The following is a 22,970-nucleotide window of genomic DNA, read 5'->3' on the forward strand; positions in this document are numbered from 1 at the left end:
CTTGTTACCCTAAATGATTTACAGGATGACAGCAGTATATTGTTTTCTACTTCCTCTCTCTTCAACAGAGACTCTCACAACTCCATCAAACTTGTCTTAATGGAAGTTTATTGATGGTGGATATACATGGCATTAAGTGCACAACCAGGTATCCAGGCTAACAAGTGTTTTAATCAGTACAGAAAAACACACTCGCCCAGTCTGTTTATATATTCTCTGTCATGTAAGGTAATATAGGTAGCTTCTTGGAATAAATGTCTTACCTCTTAAAGACTATCATACCCAATCACTTTTAAATAACCAATAAGAGTTTGGCGGTTAGTGAACTTTAGCCATGCACCTCAAGTTGAGCTCTTTCACACTTACTGTCCCACCTGTAAATGAACTATGTGGGGTCACAAATAGTGTCTGTTCTATCAAGCAGAAAGACCAAGCATACCCATACAGAGCATTTCAAATGACTGTAGTGTAACCGTACTTTTAATCCTAAAAACATTAATGCATTGAATACTGACTCAATATAAACATTCAAAAAAAACAAAACAATTGCAACATATCCAAGTGCATTTAGGTTTCATACTAATTCAAATAAAAACACATTTTAATTCTGTATAACATTAACAAAAGATGCAGTCATTGTTCATTCAGTGACAATTAATGGGGATAAGAAAATAAATAAGTCATTTCATTGTATAAAATGAGAGGGAATAAAAGAGACTGAGTAAATGCTACATTTCTTTACAGACATCAGGCCTATGATGGTAACATTAAGAGAGCTGGAAACAAACTGCCTGTAAAGTGCCGGCAAGGGGAGAACTATCTTAACGGTTAGTTCACTTTTGCAGTTGCCCGTGTCAAACTAAGGTGATATCTTCCCTAAATTCAAATTTTTTTCATTTAGAAAAATGCATTGTTTTCTTCAGTAGTCAATCATATTGCACTTCAATAGTAGCATATTCCGTTTGTAAATGAAGTGGAGGCAGATGGGACTAAGGGATGCATTTAAAATCACGGTTGACAGGGGATTGAGATTCAGGGGCAATCAAACCCACCTTTAATGATTTATCCAACACTTTTCCTCTACCTCCTTTTTCACATTTTACAACACACCTCTTAGCTTGTATCTACAATTGGTACACATCTCTTCTAAGGATGCACCAATGGCTTTAATTGACTGATACTAACCCTAACCCTCTACAGGGTACTCTTCTTAATTATTCTAAAATTAAGATTTTGTAATAATACCAACCCAGACCACAATATTTCCCATGACCAAATTCTTAATCCCTCCGTGGCCTCTTGTTTCACAGCAATAATGTGTATGAGCTGGTGGAAAAAGCAGCAATGTTGTGGGCAAATCCTGCAGTAAGAAAAAAGCCAGTTACAATTAGTAATGGGTTGAGTGGGTTGTTCCTGTGTCAGTCATATAAGCTACTGAAAATGATCATTTTAACACAGCTTTATACTAGATAAGTTATTATATTTGTGTTACGAAAAAATAATTTGTACTACATTTAGCAGGACTGCAAGAAAAATGTGATAATACATACCGACCACTTCCTAAACCACAACCCTAACCTTTAATAGTTTTATTCAGATTCACCTTATCTGTATTTTGGTCCATACAGCAATTACAAAAGAAAACACAACACCATTGGGCTGTCTGCTGATTACACCACTTTACTGCTGTGAAACTAGACCCAAGTGTGAAAACACAGGGTAGAATGGATGGATGTAAAATTCTCATGAGTTTTGGTAAAACTCTCTGATGCTAGCTTGAGTACCGGTGTATCTCTGCTTTCCTCTACTTTCTCCTTCTTCTGACAGCCATCAGATGCACATCCTCCTGACCCCACACTCACAGCAGAATTTGGCAGACTCAACAGGGTACTTGGTCCCACAAGCATGACAGAACTTGCTCTTCATTCCACTGTTGTCGACTTCATTATCGCCATCGACATCATTCCTGAGAAATTTAAAAAAGACATACATTAACTTGTTTTTAAAGATATTTTAGGGCTGCTGATAATGTTGTTAATGTTAACAGATTATTAAAAGTTTAAATAATGTGGGGATTTTAAGATACTCTAAAAAAGCTGCAAAATGATTATCATCTGAGTCCAGGTGAAGTAGACAGTGATATAACATACAAACAAAATATAACTTAAAATCCTTTTAAGTGGATGAAACAAATGTTTTAGTGTTGTGATAGGGCAAGGCATAGTTTGAAAGTAAAAATGCTTACTTTTATTAAAAATACTTTTTTTTCACAAAGAGCCTGGAGTTGTGTGGCTTGCATAACCATTTCTAAAAAATAACTGCAAGCTGTAAGGATTTTTTTGTTTAAGGTACCATTCTGTCAGAATATGCATGTAAGAAACAGTCGTAACCAAGGAAACCTGAAAAACGAATCTAACTGAACTGAACTTAAACTTATTTAATTAATAGCATCTGTAAGATGTTAATTTAGTAAAACTCTCCAATTGTGCATTCTTTCTAGAGTGTGTTTATATAAAGAGGTTACTCGGTGAGACCAGAACAGACTCATCAGCTGGATGAAATACACCACCAAACCACAAGAGGTCAGGACAGTTTCACTGTATGGTGGTTTTTCATTCATTCTTGCTGACTTTCTGTGGAGCAAATGTCTTTGTGCTTTAGCTCACCTTGATATATAGGAGTCTGCTTTCTTCTTGTTGAGTCCTATTCCAGAATGAGTGTTCCTCACAGAGCCATAGCCAGAGCTTGCTGCTCGTGTCTTACTTCCCACACTAACAGAGACAAACAAAAGAGAAGAGAGACAAGGATGTGTCAAATGCAAATCACCTGTAGGACTGGTTTTGTAGCACAGATCTCAAGTTCAAACCATCCATTTGAGCTTCTACTAGCCTACTACTGTGGCAAGAAAAAGTATGTGAGCCCTTTGGAATTATCTGGTTGCTGCATTAACTGACAGACAAACATAATGTGACACACAACTGATAATAACTTTTCATGGCTTTATTGAACACACCCATTAAACATTCACAGTGCTGGTGGAAAAAGTAAGTGAACCCTTGTATTTAATTACTGGTCGAACTTCCTTTGGCAGCAATAACCTCAAACAAGCATTTTTGGTAGCTGCTGATCATTCGTGCAAAATGTTCTGGAGGACTTTCGGACCATTCTGGTGTGAACAGCTTTCTGAGGTCATTCCACAGAATCTCTGTGGGGTTAAGGTTTGGGCTCTGACTGAACCACACGAAAAGGTGGATTTTATTTGTTTGAAGTCATTCTGTAGTAGATTTATCTGCATGTTTAGTCCTGCATCACCCAGCTTCTACTGAGCTTCAGCAGGTGGACAGCCACCCTGACATTAATTTGTAAGATACCTTCATAAACTTGGGAATTCATTTTCACCTAAATGATGGTGAGCTGTCCAGGCCCAGAGGCAGCAAAGGCCTAAATCACTATGCTCCCTCCACCGTACTTCCATGCTGGGATGATGTTTTCATGTGTTATCTCGCCATTATCTGAGAGGTTCACATACTTTTTCCAGCCTGCACTGTTAATGTTTGAATAATATATGAACAAGAATACAATGATTTGTGTGTGATTAGTTCATATAGATTGTGTTTGTTCATTATTGCAACTTAGATGACAATCTGACCATATTCTAATACAAGTTTATGCATACATTTGTAGATTCTCAAGGGTTCACTTACTTTTTCTTGCAACTCCTTAAACACATTTACTGATCTGTTGATCACTCAATCACAGATAAACAAAAGATAATGTAGTTAGTAGAAAACACTAAATAAATAGCATAGGGATATCACATAAATATATATTTATTATTGTACGGTTAGAATTACTATCAACTTTTATTACTGAGCTACAGTAATTTAAAGAAATTCAGTCTTTCTTCAATAACATGCATATGCAAGCACTCCAAAGTAAAACAGATCCTCTATTCTACAAAGGAAATCTGCAGTGTAATTATGAAGCTTAAATCATCTTTTGCTGTGGTTATTGTAATTAAATGAGCCACGCTAGGTACAACGTAGACACAATGTCTTGCATACCATAGCAAAGACATAAAACGTGAACAATAACAATAAAACTGAAACAACAAATGCTTGAAGAGACATTACTAGATAGATAGATAGATAGATAGATAGATAGATAGATAGATAGATAGATAGATAGATACTTTATTCATCCCCTAGGGAATATTCTTTTAAAAGGTAAAAATAGAAGTACTTCCTGGACATCGGGACATAGTGAACAACGGAACAATGCCTTTTTGCCTTTTATATGTGACGCAGTGTTTGTGCGCACTGACCCTGATGGAGGACTTGTGAGGCCAGAGGGATTACTCCTCATTGAACCTGCAGAGGAGACCTTACCAGAGGGGATTCCTAGAGCGAGAGAAACAGGGTGAGAGAAATAATGACAGTAATACAAGACAGTGTGAGTGTTGCTGTGGTCCTAAACTTAGCTTGGCCTAGGAAAAACTTGATTTGTCAAGTCATTTCATTTGAAATGACATTGAAAGTAATTTCATTGAATGACTTGAAAAATCATGTTTTTCCTTGCAAATATAGAGAAGAGAGAGATAAACACAGCAGTGCTGTTTTACCAGTGGGCTGTCCAAGGCCTGATCTCTGGGGTAAACGAGAGGAGGCTGAAGGGATGGTTGACACAGCAGGAGAGTTGACCTTCTTTACAGGAGCAGAGGGTTTGTACTGAAGAAAGAGAGGGAAGCACTAAACACTAAATACACAATAATAGAATACAAAATACAGTGGCAAGTAAAAGTAAGTGAACCCTTTGGAATTACCTCCATTTATGTATTAATTTGTCCTTAAATATGGTCAGATCTTCATCCAAGTTACAATTATGAACAAACACAATCTACTTTAACTAATAACACACAAATCATTGGATTGTTCTTGTCCATATTCAAAACAGCATTCAAATTATCACATCATACAGTGTAGGCTAGAAAAAGTATATGAACCCCTCAGCTAATGGCATCAACAAAAGCTAACTGGAGTCAGGAGTTATCAAACCTATAGTCCAATCAATAAAACAAGACTGGAGGTATGGGTTAGAGACTTTTAAAAACATTTAAACATTTTGAGTTTGCTGTTCACAACAAACATCTGCTGATGTAAACCATCAAATCATCATGTTGATTTTCATATAGCTGGAAATGGTTACAAAGTCATCTCAAAGAGTTTAGATCCTTATCAGTCCACAGTCAAACAAACTGTCTCTAAATGGAGATGATTCAGTTGCGTGGCTAATCTCCCTAGAAGTGGACATCCAGCTAAGATGACTCCAAAAGCACAATGCAGACGCTCAGTAACATTAAAAAAGAATCTCAGAGTAACAGCTAAAGGCTTAAAGGAATCATTGGAGCTGGTTCCCATCTCTGTTCATGAGTCAACCATACGAAAATCATGGTGCATGGAACATGGTGTCCTTCCATGGACACCATGGAGGAAACTGTTTCTATCCATAAAAACAATGTTGTGCCCCTGAAATTTATAAAGAGAACCTTTACACTCCACAATGCTACTGTGAAAATGTTTTATGGACTGATGAAACTAAGGTTGACTTGTACAGTGTAGAAGGGCACTGCATACTAACATCCTAATATCATCATCCCCAAGATGAAGCAGGGTGGAGGGAGCATCATGATTTGAAGTCCTCTTAACCTGGACAGCTCAACATCATTGAGGGCAAAATTAATTCTCAAGCTTATCAAGGTCTCTTCCAGGATAATGTCAGAGTGTCTGTCAACCTGCTGAAGCTCAGTCAAAGCTGGGTGATGCAACAGAAAAATGACCCTAAACATCAAATAAATATACTACAAAATGGCTGCAGCCAAAGAAAATCCACCTTCTGGAGTTGCCCAGTCAGATGCCTGACCTTAATTCAGTAGAGATGCAGTGGAATGACCTGAAGAGAAATGTGCAACCAGACATCTTAAAAAACTGCCTGAGCTGAAGCAGTTCTTTAAAGAAGAATGGTCCAAAATTCCTTCCTGAATATTGAGCGCGTCTGATCAGCAGCTACTGGAAGCTCTTCAAGGTTATTGGTGCCAAATGAGGTTCAACCAATTATTAAGTCCATTTACTTTTTCCACCTGCACTGTAAATGTTTAATGGCTGTGTTCAATAAAGACACAAAAAACATATTTGACTTAAATGAAGATCGGGTCACATTTGATGACAAATCAGTGCAGAAAACCAGGTCATTCCAAAAGGTTAACATACTTTTGCTTGACATACTTCTTGCCACTTTAAAGTACACATTACAAAACATTAGATATGGATGTCCTATGATAGAAAGCATTAACATAGTCACTCTACCTGGAGACACTGCAATAGAACACATAGGTCATGTTACACTATATGGTAGCCAACAGACAACAGAGATAACCATACACGGAGCATGGCTTTTGGTTGTGTGTAAATGTTATGTACTATGATACCCTCAAATATGCAAATATGTGTGATGGTTTCTCTCTCCAAAAAGGTAGTGCATGTTTGAATCTTTTATTTTTAAAAATATGTCAAACCAGATTAACAGTGGCAAACATGCTATATACAGGTGTATTTCGACTCCATTAAAGAAATAATATTTTCCAATAAACTACAAATTGTCTGTTGTGTGCACATACAGTGACCAGTACGGTCTCTGTATGTGTTTACCTGTGTGCGACCAGGAGGCTTCTTGGTATCTCCTAACTTGCCCTTGTTGGGCATACGGGCTGCCTGCTCCTGGCAGAATTTGATGTGTCTGTCAGCCGCACTCTGGTTGAACCGCCGCTGACAGTAAGGGCACTGAATATAGTCTAAAGACAAAACAGGTGGTGGGAAAATATACCAGTGATAGTACCAACTATATAAACCTGAGATTAATTTCAAGCCTATATTTATAATTTTGTCATTACCTACATACTCCTGCTTTACTGTTTCAAACTCTTTTTATTATTGATTACATCCTCATATATTTACCATCTAAAAAGGAATCTTGTGCCCTGCTGTTAGTAAGTAGCTGTTTTGTTTCATCATAGTTATTACCACAGTTATAAAGAGTTTCTTAACAGTAACAATAAATCAGTCATTTTTACTGGAAATCTTTCTATTTTCTTAGTTAATCATTGGAGCTACAGTATGTGTTACCTGGGTCATAAGTAGGAGGAGGAGGTGGGGGTAATGGTCCCCCATCCTTAATGACCTGAGTGAGGGCCTTGGCAGCCCGGATGGTAGCAATGAAGTCCTCATGTTTCTTGCGCCAGTTGGATGGCTTCTTAGGCGGCTCTGCCTGGCAAGAGGCAACACAGAGGTGATGCTTTCACCAGCTTGTTTGTACCACAACCAACCTGCCCATTCTGATGTGTTATCATGACTTGAGTCATGATGAGTATGCCATCATTACTAAACAGCTGATTGTGTGTCTTTGTGTCTCTAGTTTCTCTCTATGTTTAAAAATCTAAAAGTAAGAAAATGTTACTGAGTCACCAGAATGCCAAAAAGCTAGTTGTATTCTGAAATGTTCTCTTTGCCAAACTTTAATGATCACGTTATTATTCCTTTCTTATTTAGGTCTAGGTCTATTATAATAATAGAAAACTGATGGTTTTATTGAATGCAGATCCCAATAACATACTTCATACTGTTATGGAAACTAATAACTTTGTTTCTATTCAGCCTTGAAATGTAAAAAATATCCCCTTTCTTAGAGCTATTATGTAGAGCTGATTGCTGATAGTAGACGTTCACTGGGCACCCTGTGAGCTGCTTCTGTTGCAACATGACACCACACTGACTTCACACTTCCTCCTATATGGTCTTCAAGTAAAAACAAAGGATTTTGAAGAAACTGAAGCAAATTTTCCATAATTCCCTCCAACTGTGCACTATTTACAGTATCCTCCTCATTCCTCAAGATCTTGACTACATGATACATGTCTATATATTATATTCTGACAACTCAATCAACAGTTTTATTATTTCTGGCTCCTTATTAAGGACTTCAAAATTGCCAATGATTATACATCACATAACAACTAGAGAACCATATGACAAGTAGAGGTATGTTCTCTTCATGCCACAAAACTGAGAATACTGTTATTCCAGTGGGAGGATAGAGTGATTATCCAGCAGAAAGTTGAAGTCAAGACAACAGAGAGAATTTTGACATTTTAAGAACTGGCAGACAACAGACTTCAAACTGGGCACAGTGACTTAAGCAAGTATCAGTCATTCAGGGTGACCTTCAGTGCCTTGAGACTTCATGACAACTTCTATAAAGAAAGAGCCAGAAACTAAGCAGACAGCTGTAGTTTGAGGGTGAGTTGTCAAACACTAATTTACAACAGATTATAGATATTACAGATTATATAGAATTATAGTAGTGCAGCCACAAGAGAATTCAAGAATTAAGACAATTAAAACATAAACCATAAAAGAAAGTGAAAACATAAAAGAATTCATTTGAATATTGTCAGTTGAAGAATGTAGGTAGGAAAGTGATTTTGGATTTTTAATACCACCAGTATGAGTTGACAGGCCTCCAGACTATTCAAACCAATGTTGCAAAGCAAGGAAATCGCTAAAGTGCTAGAAAGAGTGAGTGAAAGGCTCTGAAGCAACACAGTTGCTACAAATAATTTATAAACAAAAAGAAAGGACAAATGAAAAAAATACAAATCAACTTACTTTCTCAGTAGCAGATGAACTTTGTGACTGAAATACAATTGAAAGTGGTTTACACAATAATCTGCCAACACAAAATACTGAGTGTTCTACATGGGGCAGCAAAGATCAAAAACATTAGCTGTACCAACCACAGTGATGATCATTATGTTGACCATATTTGAACAGCTGATTCCTTCTGGGTTCCAGTGACCTACTTTGCTTTCTGAAAGTATTCAGACCCCGTCACACTTTATTGTGTGGTAGATTGTATTTTAAATGGGTGAAATTGCCAATTCACCTCTTATTTACAAAAGTAGACCCTCTGCTGTGGTACTCCAAACTGTAGTCAGGAGCATCCTGTTTCAATTATCCTTGAGATATGGCTACAACGTCTGGAGTCCACCTGTGACAAACTGAACTGGTTGGACATAGTTTAGAAAGGCATACACCTTTGTAGATAAGGTCCCACAATACATACCGCATGTCAGAGCAAAAAACAGTCTAAGGAACTCTCTGTAGATCTCTGCAACAACATTATGGATGGGCATAGATCAAGGCAAGGTTATTAAACAATTTCTAAAGCTTCAAGTGTTCCACGGAGCACAGTGGCCTCAATAATTGTGAAATGGAAGAACTTCTTAACCACCAGGACTGTTCATAAAGTTGGCCATCCGGCCAAACTGAGTAACTTGGCAAGAAAGGCTTTGATCACAGAGGTGATCAACAAAACCGCAAACACTATGTCTGGTGAACAACATCAGGCACACCTCATCACCTGGCTAATACCATCCTTAGTGTTGGCAGCATCATTCTATGATGGTGGAGCGGCAGGTGGAGCAGCAGGGACAGAAAGACTGGTCAGAATTGAGGGAAAGACAAATGCAGCCAAATACAGAGAGGTCCTTGAAGAAAACCTTTTCCAGAGCGCACACAACCTGAGGATGAGGCAATGGTTCATTCTTCAGCATGACAATGACCATAGAATACAGCTAAGACAACACTGGAATAATTGGGAATAATGAAGACACATCATCGACAAATGTCTTAATCAGAAACAGAGTTGGTGACATAAAATGTGACGGATTTTATTATTATATGTAGCAATAATAAATAATAAATCTATTCTTTTAATTTCTCCATTACTGGAAGCAAAACCGATAACGTCATAGCTTATTGATACTATGGTCATTAATAATTTTAATCCAGTGTTCCAGTACTGGGAGTGACTGTCCTTCAGTGGCCCAGCCAATTCCTAGACTTAGACCCCACAGAACATCTGTGGGGAAACCTGAAGACGGCAGTTCATAGACACTTCCCATCTGACGGACCTTGAAAGGATCCTCCAGCAAGAACAGGATAAACTGCCCATATCCAGATGTGCATTGCTTGAAGACCCAAGAAGACTCAAAGCTGTAATTAGGATCTGCAAAGTACTGAATTAAAGGTCTTACCTTTGTAAATGAAATATTTCAGTTTTTGATTTTTCATAAATTTGCAAACATTTATAAAAACATGATCCCTTTGTCATTATGGGACATTGAGTGTGACTGATGGGTAAAAATGGCAATTTTATCCATTTATAATTAAATCTATAACACAATAAATTCCGCAAAAAGTGAAGGGGTCTGAATACTTTCTGAAGCCACTGTGAGTTGAATGTAATTATAGCAATTGTTCACATGAGCCAGAGTAAACAAGATTATGATTAAGGCAGCAGATTTGCTGTTTTGTGGCCTGAAAATATATAGTCTCTTGACCTGTGATATGGAATATCATATTGAAACTTGCACTGTCCAACCAATGAATTACTCCTAAATTTTTACATTAGAAAGATGAATTAATGAATGACCTCAAGTTAAAAGATAGATGAGTAATTGTTGTCATGAAAGTAGATGGCTATTACCATAACAAAATACATTTCTAAACAATTTAATGACATGACAATTTAATGTCAGTCAATGACAACATGAAATAAAACTTGAATTCATCAAGTGTTCAGACAGTGTTTCTGAGATGTGCAGTTTTTTTAAAATCGTTAATCAAATTAAACTCTCTTGGACATTTTGTGTTGGATTTCCATCCCCATCCTCAGGTGTGGCCTTACCTTTGGTTTGATAGGTTTGAGTATGGGGATATCAGTGCCCTCAGCTCGCTGTCTACTGGAGTCAAAAACCTTCCTCCGCTTTGTTGTTGACTTGTGGCAGATTTTAGCATGCCTCTCCTGTGGAGAGAGAAATAAAGTAGGCAATAACTACACACTGTAAAACTTACATCCCCTTCTACACATTTTGGAAACACTTGTGATTTGTACCTTTATCTTATCCTAGCACATTTTCAAAACTTTTTTTTTTGAAAGCAGCCTGTGCATATTCTCATTTGTCCAGGTCATAGTATCCTAAAGGAGTTTAAATCGAAAAATCGGCTTCATCAGTTCATGTACGCATCTGACCAGGCTGACCCAGTTGTTTTTTCGATTGCAGGCTGGGACTGGTGGTCACCAGTCCCAGTTGTTTTTTCGATTTAAACTCCTTTAGGTTTTTTTTTTTAAAGCAGCAAAAAGCAAGAGAAATATGATTTCTCTGACAAGTGCTAGGTAAATAATACACACTTCTTTCAAATTGAATCTAGTTTATATTGTTGATTGTGTAACATTAATGACACTTATAATCTATTGAATGCTGCATCCAATTTTTTAAACCTTTTAACCTCCTAATGTAGATACAAGCACACATCCCTTTACAGATACATGCCAACAAAAGTGCAAATGCACTATGCAGTACTGTAGCCATTGTCAGCTAATGAGGCTTAGTGCCTGTATAAGTGCACATTTGTGTACTTGCATTACTAGGAAAGAATATCTTCCAACAACTTACTGAAATCATTGTAGCTTTGATGTGGTAAAATCCAGCCCTATATTATTTTTTTAGTCACATTCATGTAGTAAAGTGATGATAAAAGCAAATACAGTGGCAGTAACAAAAATATGCATCATCTTTATCCATGTGTATAACTACTACAGTAAATACATATATCATATCATCATATATACAAATCACTTTACATAATAAGTCAATTATGAATAAGTTTTACAAGTCATTTAAAAAAGCATCAATCTTATTGATAAAAGTGGCCTCTTTGAAAGAAAAATCTGGCATTTGTGTTTTCTGTTTGATTCCTTGGTAACAAATTCCATTACATAGCAACCATTATTTACAGTCGCCACTGCTCCCAGACTTGAATTTAACAGCAATGCATTTTAGCACTACAGTAGGTCCTTAGTCTATTTTTTTCCACACATCTGCTCTAACAAATAGCTTTACAGCTTTGTCAAAAGTTTCATCTTCCCTATACAGAGCTCTCCACATGGCCCTGCTGGCTATTTGGATTGTAGTCAATGATACATTATTATCCAAACAGCTGACATCCTGTCAGCTGATCATCACTGTGGAAAATAGTCATAGTCAAATAGTGTATACTCAACACAACAAATTCATCTTTTTAAGGACAGTATATTAACCATAAGAATAGAGACCAATTTTGGCTGAACCAAATCCACAGCATTTTCATTTCAGGGGCTTGCTCTCACAACACTACACTGTAGACCAGGAAGATGATTTTTACCAGGACTTTAGGGAAGAACCATCTTTTACAGGTGATGCATTGAGACAGATCCTCAGCAGGGGGAGTTTCACTATCTGTAAAAATAACAGATAGTGTGTAGTGAAGAAGGTTAAATATCAAGGGGAACAGAAATGGACCACACCTGGCCACTCTTAATTTATTGATGAAACGATCGTGTGTTTACAGGAAGAAGACACACACAGACACACAGACAGACAGACAGACAGACAGACACACACACACACACACACACACACACACACACATAATCAATATTTGGTGTATGGTAAATGTTTAGTTTCGCTCTCATAAATCGTGTTTTGGGCATTGTCGTTGTCAATAACCAACTAATGTGTCATATAGTGTTGCTTTGATATGTTAATTTTACATGGATTCTGTCAATAATTTACAAATACTGAAAACAGACAGAGTTTAGTAGTAAGAAGCTAAGGTTTAAGATTTTTAAACGTAGTTTATATATTACACTCGCCAGTATAACGGTAGACACAAGAAATGTAACAACCGACTGTCCTTTGCAATACGGTGGTTTCAATCATTTAAAGGTTTATTAGTTTACAGCATGCTAACACTGGATAGCGACGGTGGCTAATGTAGGGATCACACCCATACACAGACAGGCAGCAGCTACTTTCATCTTTGGCCCTGGCGTTACCTAGCATTACATGGGCTAAATTCCAAACAAAAAAAGAGGTCGCTATCAGAACTGGCAAGCAAAAGCAGTACGCAAAATTAGAAAGATGGAAACGGAGAGGCGGTGAGTTCCACTTTAACACCAAACAGCTAAAATGCTCCTGGAGGGAAATTTCTCTCACCTTCCAATTCTTCCATCATTAGGTAATCCCTTGTCTGATGCTGCTGTTGTTACAAACGGCCAAAAGTAGCAAGAGGAAGTGAGAGGATTCACTCCTGCGCACTTCCGGCTTCACTAAAACACGGAGAACATCTCTCAAATTCTTGATATTACCTTTTATTTATGCCCACTAATTAAGTGAAATGCAAAAATATCAATATTTAGGGTCTTTGTAAGTTAATGGTAGTTGTTGTAATACCGACAGCTTGCATAAATTACCTTCATTCATGTATCAGTTAGATACGCTAAATAATCAGAAATTTATACTCATCCCTGCTTTTCTACGGCATGGGGCATTATGATTCAGTTATAATTATAATTTACAATTATTATAATTCAGTTATAACAACGTTTTATATGCTAGTATTGAAAATTAACTATCTTGATATAACTGATCTTTGGCTACCAATAGCAACTGGCTTGTCTAATGCCGCTTCATGTCCTAACATCTGAGTATGTGATTGGTTGTTACTGCACGGTTCGCGTTAATGCAAGTGTGTACTTTGAACAGCAGGTGGGGCCTGGGAGGCAACCTCGGTTCTCTTGTTCTTAATATTATTCCCAAATATGGCATTAAAGCGTTGCACAATTTTTGAAGTAGTTAACATATCAGTTTATAGGAGTGAAAAAAATAATCCTTCCTCATTTTCTTTTAACTCTTTCAGGTGTTGTCAACAATAATACTCCAGTTTTGTCCCAGAATAAAATAGTGCTCTTTTATGATATTTATAGGAAATTCATGAGCATACTAAAGATAATAATTTATGGTTTTACCAATGAATTGGGTGAATGAGTTGGGTCAAGTTAGCCAAGTCCTTAATGACCGTAGTGTATGACCTTGTTGCCTTTTTGCCCAGTTTGGCATATTGAGCACATGTGCCAGCTGAATGGAGTAATTCACAGCCAGATGCTGTGAGACCACAGAAAATTTGATGCTGAATGGCTGCAACCTCTGTGCATTCATCACAACAAGATCACTGTTTTCTCTCTCACTGGGTCTCTCTCTCTTGCTCTCTACTTGCCCTCACGGGCTTCTCTCTCCTCTCCCTCCCCCCCCCCCCCCCCCCCCCTCTCTCCTTTAGCTTTTATTGGAAATTGGAGTGTCAGTGTTTCTTTCATCTCAAGGCCAATCCAACTTCTTTTGGACTTACAAAATAATACGATTGACATTGTAGGCTATTTAATACAATATAATATAATATAATGTCTTTCTGATGATTTATTTATTTAGTTTGATTAGACTAAAATATCCTGTCATAGATTTATTCATATTAGCCAGTTTATTTTATTTTTACAACTGACTGACTTTAGTCATTAAGTGACTTACAAGAATAATATTTAGGATAATTTTCATTAATGTTAATTCTGTATTATTGCTTAGCCTTACTTGACGTTCTAACTGGTAGTGGATCAAAAGGGTAATTTGAAGCTCTGAGTTTTATTTTGAAATTGTACCCGGAAATTCTGACAGTGGCTTGTCAGGGTAAATCGTCGTTCTTGAGCGTAATGGTAGTGGGGTAGTGGTATTCAAGCTGATGTGATTGACCTCTGCGATTATTCGGAAGCCCTCTAACCTAAACAGGTACCTACTGATAATGATGGTAATTATAGTAGAGGTGAATGTGCATCGTAATTCCACGTGCAACGTTAATATCTGTGCAGGCTGCGCTTACTGAATTCTACGGGGGTCTTTGTCATCAGAAAAAGACATAGCTGTTCATTTATTATCAGTTTGAGCATGTCGATCCTGCACATAGATCCTGCATTAATGGCATGTTTTAATGCAAAGGCTAGGGCGTTACTGTGTCATCAATGCAAGTGATTTATTATAGGACCCCACTGCGCAAGACTAGATTTGATTTAATGAGCAGCAGCGCCTCCACTTAGTCCTTAGATGATAGATGATAAATGTTGGAAGACATCAATTATTTAAACCATACTCTAACAAAGGTTTGCAATGGACTAGACAGCTCAGGGCAAGGGCAGGAACACTTAATAAATTACTTAACTATTCATTCCATATTAATCCTAACCTATAGATTTAATAAGATGCTACAGAAAGAACACAGTAATATACATTGTATATGTAAATATCGGTGATACTAAAGTTAGGAATAAAATTAGTAAAGTGTGTATTTTTGTTTGTGTGTGTGTGTGTGTGTGTGTGTGTGTGTGTGTGTGAGGGTGGGCAGGGATTTTGGCAACAGTTCAAGTTTTGCCCAGGCCATCTAGAATAACACTAGCATATGTTTCTGGAACTCTATTCCTGCACTGCCCTCATTTCTGCTAATTTTCTGTTTGGCAGCAGAACAGATCAAACGGTTGCAGAGCAGGAGAAGCCAAGTTCTTTTTTTTTATTAATTAATTAATTTTTTTCACTTCTTATTCAGTGACAAAAAGGGCAGAGCATACTAGCCTGTTTATGAAGTGACTTGATCATTTGTTTTGAGTCTGTGCTAGATATGTTGTTGTCCAGGCCACACACACACACACACACACTACACAACACCAGGACAGTCACACCCACACAACACGGATCGCACACAAACACACACACACAAACACACTAACACACACACGCGCACACACACACACACACACACACACACACACACACACACACACTGCTTAACTGCTGATGTTCTTCTGGGTGCAGAATTGTGACTAAATAATGTAAACAGGCAATCAATATTTCATAGAATATGAGCATAGGAAAAAAAAAGAAAAAATATAAAAAGAATTTAAAAAAAATTATCTGTCTCAACTTCTTGTTGGAGTATATCATCTTTTGTCTGTTGCTTCCCCAATTGTCTGCCAATTGTACATGGGCAACATCTGTTGGGTCTTGCCCATCTTGACACCATTTTTAGAATGACAGCTGAGTGGGAGCATGCTCAGATGATGACAGAGGAGACATCCAAAAATAACCATGGTCAATCACAGCTTGCACCACTCTTGAAATAGCCACAAATGGACGTGGGAGCTGAGGTCATTTTTGCAGTTTCTCCAGTCTGACTCTTCTCCAGAGTCTAACTCTTAGAAGTGTTTAAGTGCTGATATTCAAAATTGATAGATAGATGAAGTCAAGAAATCTCAGACAGACAGATTTTAATTAGTGGAAATGGGGCAGGGAAGCCGGGACTTACTCAGTGGTGAAGGGCAGCCTCTCCCGCACAGATTGATACAGAGCATTAGAATGACAGCAGAGGGGTTTAGCCTAAATCTCTGTGGCAACACAGCTCCCATCGCGCTCCATGCTTACTCCAAGTGGGATGACACACTGTGCTCCTTTGTACCATAATTACCCCTTTGAGTGTGTGTTTTTGGTCACTGCATTAGTTCAAAAACACCCTCATTTGTGTTTTCATTCCATTGCCCAGTATTAAGCTTCTGTGTGTGCCAGGTCCTGCTATGGTGAGGTGTGTCAGCGATGACGGATGTGGAGGCGACCTACGAGGACTTCATCACCTCTCGACGGTCTGGTCGCAGGAATGCCATCCATGAAATCCCAGCAACCCCTGGAGTGCAGGGACCCACTGACCTGTCACAGAGTCTGGGACAGCTTAACATCAACAAATCAGGTGAGAAATATCACTGGATGGCACATAACACACAAGTACTGATAACATGGAAAAAAACATCTGTTACTAATTCTAAAACTACTTTGACTTTGTAGAGTGAAAGCATAAAATCTTATTATGCGATTTTTGAACCTACTTGAACTTTCCCTTGCACTAATAGTATCTCATAAGCATTGGTGGTACTAGCTTGAATGGTGCCCTGGGTGAATACCACCTTCAGCATGTATATTTTGCTTGTATATATATATATACTTTCACAATAAGACAAAAAGACACACTCATTCTAAATTGCACTATTGTCCTGACAGCCTTTCTTGCTTTCCTTAATGCAAAGTCATCAATTAGTACCAGAATTTTATACAATCATAAATACCAAAAGTAAATACCTAAAGTAATAAGAATACAAAGAAGATTTTTAGTTTATTATTCTCCACGAGTTCACACAACACAGAAAACAGATGTGTGTGAAACTACAGGTCTGTATTCACAGTATTATGAATGAATTGTGGTTTATTTGGTAGCTTTTCCTGGTGTGACTGATTTTACTGATTGTATTAGTAGCCTACTGTACAGAGATAGAAGTGCACTATTTGATAGATTCCCCTGCTCCAGTGGGTAAGCTCCGCCCCTGCGCCCCTCCCCATCTCCCACTACCTCTGAGGGTGAGAGAGAAGACCTTCTCAGCAGAAGTCTGCATAAACTAAAAAGGGCACCGCTCTGACCCACACAGTGACATGATGTCATTGATGTGATGTGTAAATGAGCGATAGAAAACAGATGGCGCAAATGTAACTATTTTTTTTGCGCGCCTGTGCCGCCCCCCGGACAAGATGCCGCTGCCCAAGTCACCCATATTTAAATCCGCCACTGCTCATAAGTGTATGTTGAATTGATTTATTAAAGAAAACACCCAGTAACTTGAGCAAAACTTAATAGGCAAACAAAAAAAAAAAACTTTCTCTTCAAGGAGACCTTTAAACCTGCCTCTTTCTATAAGTGTTATGAGTTGATTCTTTGCTCATTCTAACTTGGTGATTTAAATTCCTGCTGTTTTTATGGTAACTTACCCTCTGATTCAACCAACCTCATTCGCATCACTGACTTCACAAGTTGTAATTTATGCATGAAACTGTCTTTCTGTTTCTCTCTGTCCCAGGTGATGAGGAAGAAAACGCTGAGAAAAGCCAGGACTCTCCAGCTGAAGAAGAGGAGACTCAAGGTGAGGGCAACTAAATGACAAAGGGTGGCAGACATTTATGGACTCAGACAACCACTTATTTTTGTCTACCTGCTCCCTGAATGTTAGGCCTTTGACTGGCCAATTGCATTTAATGACTATAAACACACACAGCAAGATCCTCTACTACCATCATCCCACAATCAGGAAGTCATCACTGTAGGAACCACTATGCACTTTCACTTCTGTGCTTGGATGTGTTCCATTTTCCTTAAAAAGCCTCCTTCCCTTGATGCCTTTCCTTTGTGGTTGTTGATATGAGAGTGGATGTGATGCATGATGATGGCCATTGTCAACGGCCAAAACCACTGCTGTTTGTCTGTCCGTGGTACTGAGAGGAAAGGAGAGAAGGGACCAGAGGCCATTTGTTGGTTTTGGAGAAGGGTTAAGTTTTTCTGCTGAATTAAAATATTATCTTCCGTCCCCACCTTGCCTTGAATCAGCCACTACACAACACTTCCAGGGAATCCAGGATAGTGATTGGACACCTACTTTCCCTACGCTCTTATTGCATCAACACCTGCATTTATCTGAGTTAGGAACTTGATCTGCTCTTTAACTCTGTCACAGTGGTCATGCAAAAGTTGTATCAAAAGAGCAACTGTGTTCTGTTTCACTGGCTACTTTCCTGCTCTTACACACTGACCCACAACCTGTTATAGCCCTTTTTGTGTCCACTGCCAGGCCTAACAGATGCAGCTGGTGTCTGCTTCTGTTAGATTATGCCTGAGTACAGCATTTTTAAATTATTTTGTTGCCAAAGTAAGTCATCTATACTGTTATTTCTTATTTTTATATGTTCAAAACATTGTAAAGCTTGTCCTAGGTCTTTACATGGGAAATTATTTTCTAATATTCAGTATTTTGAAAATGCAACTTACTGATGATTTACCTAACTATGATTTACAATGGTATTTTGTATGAATAAGGCATTTATCTAAAATATTCTTTGTGACTTTGACTCTTCGACTTTCATTCTTTGAGTCATTCAGATAGTTGTTAATAGTTATGGAATTTATTTTTTTTAAATAATGTTCTTCTATTGCAATACATCTTATGTAAAACTAAATCTTGTTTGGTTACAAAGTATGTTAACTCATATTTAATTATCCATTTCATTCTCTGTGGAAAAGTCTTCGGTCTTCTGTGATGGCGATGGATGCAGGAGTTTGCCATTCTAAGTACAAGGTGTAAAGATTTCATATTATACATACAAATTTGTTGATATTATTGCTGTATCCTTGTTACCCAACATTAGATAAATGCACTGCCTTCCACTAAGCATATCCAAATTTGTGTCCATGAGTGTGTGTATGAGGGTGTGTATGAGGGTGTGTGTGTTTTAAATACAATTTGTTTGTGGTGGATGTTAAGATGAATAACTTATTTGCTGCTGGAGATTAGAAAAATCCTAATACTGACTGCACCGAGTACACTAGTGTGTTATTTATCATTATTATTGTTTATTATAGATCTGTATGTGTATGTGTGTGTACATACATCATGTCCTGTGGCTTATCGGGTGTCTGCTAGAATGATTATTATTCCCATTTCTTTATTGTTTCATAGTGACAAAACCATCCCTCTCAATACTATAATGGTAGCTATGGTACACTGTCTTGTTTTGTTATACCAATCAAATATATAGATATGCACTCTAAAAATTTCTCTTGAATTCATGCTGTATAACACTCAAATATTTTAAGATTTATTTTTAACCCAGAGACATTATCTGATCATTTGATTTGTTTCTGTCTTGTTTTGCATTTTATGGCTTAAATCTGAAAGTTAATGACCTTTTACAATGTACTTACAGGTGAAAAATATTTTGTACATTGAGTCAGATATAGTGTCATTTAATGACCAGCATTGTTGGTGACCAAGAACACCCATGAGTATGTTGTATTTTTTGTATTATTATTTCCTGGCATTCGTTCATGAGTCACGCCCCTGTGTTGTCAGTTACCTTTCTGTATTAAGCCCTCATATTTGATATTGTTGACTTTGTAAGTTTCGATGTGCAATTAAATCTCGCTGGTGAAAAATGAAATATTGTCAAAACTAATTTATGTGCGTGTCCTGTCCACTGATGAGAGGGCTGAGTAAACCAGGTCTTTGTCTCCCTCTTGTGGTCAAAGACCTGACAGTAAGTCACAAATAAGCTATACCACTGGTTCATTTTGTTTTGGAAATGATAGATTAAGTTCTGTGATGCAGTTACTGTCACTGAAACTGTATAATTGTGATACCCTATTCTGTGATTTTAAGTCTCTGTGATGCAATAGATACTTCAGTTGTTCACCCATGTGATGGAGTTGATGCTCTACAATTATAGACCTACAGTATAATTGACAAAAAGATATAGTGATTATGCCTTGGCTGGTGATTAGACATTGATTAAGCCCATGTTAGTCATTAAATACTGTAGACCTATGTCATGCAAACATGATATTAAACCACATAATAAAGCATTTTACAAATACACATAGAATACAATAAAGTACTGAATAACTTAATAAGGGGTGTGAGGACTGAAAATTTTGCTATTTGGTAGATACAATAAGTATGCTGTAGGTCTATGTAATGCAATAAATCATACTGATATAGAGTTCTGTGATGAAAAAGATAATATGGTTATAGGATCTCCGTAATGCAATAGACAATGTTATTACAAGCCTTTGTGATGCAATTAATACCATATTTATAGGTCTCTGGTATTATTACACTCTTCTGTGATGCAATAGATATTATCAAAGGCATCTCTGGTGTTATTAAAGGACGCTGTGATTCTGATACTTAATTATTAAAGGGCTCTGTGTTACATTAACCTGCCTAATGTGTTAGAAAAGGGTTTACACCTGTAGTGTTTCGGGTTGAATTTGACCCCTATTTGAATTCATTGACAAACACTGAAAAAAACACTAATTACCATCCACTAAAATGTTTTATCTGCTTAAGTAACTTAATTTCATTGGTAAATATAACATATGAGGTCTAAATATAACCATAGACCTCATTTAACTCACAGTGTGCAAATCGTTTTATGTTTAAAATAGGCACAATTTTGTTATTTTATTATCAGCCTATAAAAGGCTGATGATAAATGTTGAAGAAAATTCACTCAAGTCCTTAGTTCCAAGTTTGCTGTAGTGGTGTGAGTTTATTGGTATTCCAGAATACAGTGAGCCTACTAACACAGAGCGGGTCTGAGGCAATAGACTGACCGAGAATGGAGGGGAGGGGGACAGTTATACAGTTGAGGAAAAATGGGTTACAGACATGTGGTCAGACAGGATAACAATGAGATCAAAAGGGTGTAGAAACAAAAGGTAATTTCCTATAGAAGCCTAACAGTGTAACACCTGGGGTCAATTTACCAGAGGGACAGGAAGGACTCCTAGATTGAATCAGCTTAGCCACACATAAAGGTGTTGATAAGACAGTAATGTACTGGAAGCAGTAAGGATGTTGTACTGAGACAGATGATTCTTGACAATAAAACAGGAGGGGGTACTGTCTTCAAATGTGTAGTATTTTCTTGATCAAAAGATCAAGGGGCCAACCCAGTAGGGTTATAGAATTGTTCCAAGGTGTTATTCAATCATCAAGTTTTCACTCAGGAATGTGTATTGTCTGAAAGGTCAAGATAATTGTCAATTTATCATTTGCAAAAATAGTTCCTAAAATAACATACATATGTTGTGTTATGGGTCAGAATTGACCATATATACCTTCCTATAAAAACAGTATCCCGGTATATATTTGCATATTCCTTGCATAGCTGTTCCTTCATCGTAAGCTGCCCAGATTTCAGTGCCATATTGCCATATGGGAATGTGTCGTCTTAATGGACAGCGACATTTGAATGGGACCAGCGGTTCATCTACTGTAACCTAGGATGGCAAGCGTTCTACCCATTTGTCTAAATATCTCTTATGAGTGCAATTTGTCCGTCTCACAATGAGCTAACCATGTCTCATAGTTGTCAAATTGAATAACTCAAATGACATTACTCCTAATATACAGAAGACAAAAGTTCATATTAAATAACTTCACTGCAGAGAGGAGGTAATCATAGCACAATTATGGCTTAATTCAGAGAGGGAGAGATTAAGAAACATAGAAAGCTACTTGACACAGGGCAAGAATGGAAAAAAGTTTAAAATCACTACGGAGTACAGGACAGAATTTACAGGAAATCAGAAGGGGGTTGTAGGTTATATAATACAGGTGGGATTAGGGTGTAAGTAGGCCTATTGTTATTATTATTAGTATGATTTTTTTTTCTTTATCTTTAAATTATTATTATTATTATTTTTTTTTTTTATTGGTATTCAGATGATTGTGATCTTCCAAGAAACCCACTGAAGAAGATAAACTGTCTCTGCTTATGCTGCACACCTAACCTGTCTCTGCTCCAGAGCTGAAAAATGCATATGTATGATAATTTATATATTTTATAGAACTCACCTGCTTAATTTTTATTGAGTTATAGTTATGCATAATTGGGGGTGTGGCCGTTCTTAGTGACAGGTGGGTGCCATAAGAGTAGACAAGCCCCTTGGTGTCTGCTTAGTGTCACCTCAGCTAATTCACTGAACGTGACCTCTTGGCCATGTTTGCAGTGATGGTGCCTTTTGGAGGATTTTTCATGCAAATGTTGGAAAAAATAATAGGGCTTGTTGTGCAGTTAATTGACCAACAGAAGGTGAGGGAGTCTGTGCTCCTGCTTTTTGAGGTGAGTAAAATTCTAGTATAATTTTATTTATGCTAGCACTAATTAGAAGGTAATGGTGTTACCTGGCTTGTTCACTAGCTAACTAGCTAGTAGGAATCAGACATTAATTAGCCTTGGGTTAGCATCAGAGCAAGATACTAACAATGCTATCGGAAGCTAACGGGAGCTTATGAGCCATAGTTATTAAACCAACATGCACTGAAGCAAAGAAACTCTATAACAGAAG

At 37.5% G+C, this 22,970-nt stretch overlaps 2 protein-coding genes across 2 annotated transcripts; one reads left to right on the forward strand and one right to left on the reverse strand.

Annotated features, from left to right (window-relative positions):
- Positions 1–462: 462 nt before the first annotated feature.
- zc2hc1a (zinc finger C2HC-type containing 1A) lies at positions 463–13,223 on the reverse strand. Its single transcript, XM_022766259.1, has 10 exons — positions 13,151–13,223; positions 12,318–12,391; positions 10,801–10,917; positions 8,718–8,744; positions 7,179–7,320; positions 6,705–6,847; positions 4,622–4,727; positions 4,325–4,400; positions 2,667–2,771; positions 463–1,966 (listed from the first exon to the last, which is right to left on the reverse strand). Exons 1-10 carry the CDS (start codon positions 13,167–13,169, stop codon positions 1,831–1,833), a joined length of 945 nt encoding a protein of 314 aa, XP_022621980.1. The 5' UTR covers positions 13,170–13,223; the 3' UTR covers positions 463–1,830.
- A 1,466-nt stretch (positions 13,224–14,689) lies between these two features.
- Positions 14,690–19,983, forward strand: LOC111237289 (cAMP-dependent protein kinase inhibitor alpha-like). The gene is made up of 4 exons (XM_022766326.1): positions 14,690–14,770; positions 16,592–16,769; positions 17,926–17,988; positions 18,450–19,983. Exons 2-4 carry the CDS (start codon positions 16,619–16,621, stop codon positions 18,551–18,553), a joined length of 318 nt encoding a protein of 105 aa, XP_022622047.1. The 5' UTR covers positions 14,690–14,770; positions 16,592–16,618; the 3' UTR covers positions 18,554–19,983.
- The last annotated feature ends 2,987 nt before the right edge of the window (positions 19,984–22,970 follow it).

This window comes from Seriola dumerili, unplaced genomic scaffold, assembly GCF_002260705.1.
Source record: "Seriola dumerili isolate Sdu_G_001 unplaced genomic scaffold, Sdu_1.0 BDQW01000822.1, whole genome shotgun sequence".
Lineage (NCBI taxonomy): Eukaryota > Metazoa > Chordata > Actinopteri > Carangiformes > Carangidae > Seriola > Seriola dumerili.

Coding starts and splice junctions, on each gene's coding strand:
- zc2hc1a (XM_022766259.1), bottom strand. Junction 4,401..4,621: donor AGGCCTTGGACAGCCCACTG/GTAAAACAGCAC, acceptor CTCTCGCTCTAG/GAATCCCCTCTGGTAAGGTC. Junction 2,772..4,324: donor CTCACAAGTCCTCCATCAGG/GTCAGTGCGCAC, acceptor TGTCTCTGTTAG/TGTGGGAAGTAAGACACGAG.
- LOC111237289 (XM_022766326.1), top strand. CDS start 16,619: ATGACGGATGTGGAGGCGACCTACGAGGACTTCATCACCTCTCGACGG. Junction 16,770..17,925: donor GCTTAACATCAACAAATCAG/GTGAGAAATATC, acceptor TCTCTGTCCCAG/GTGATGAGGAAGAAAACGCT. Junction 17,989..18,449: donor TGAAGAAGAGGAGACTCAAG/GTGAGGGCAACT, acceptor GCCTTGAATCAG/CCACTACACAACACTTCCAG.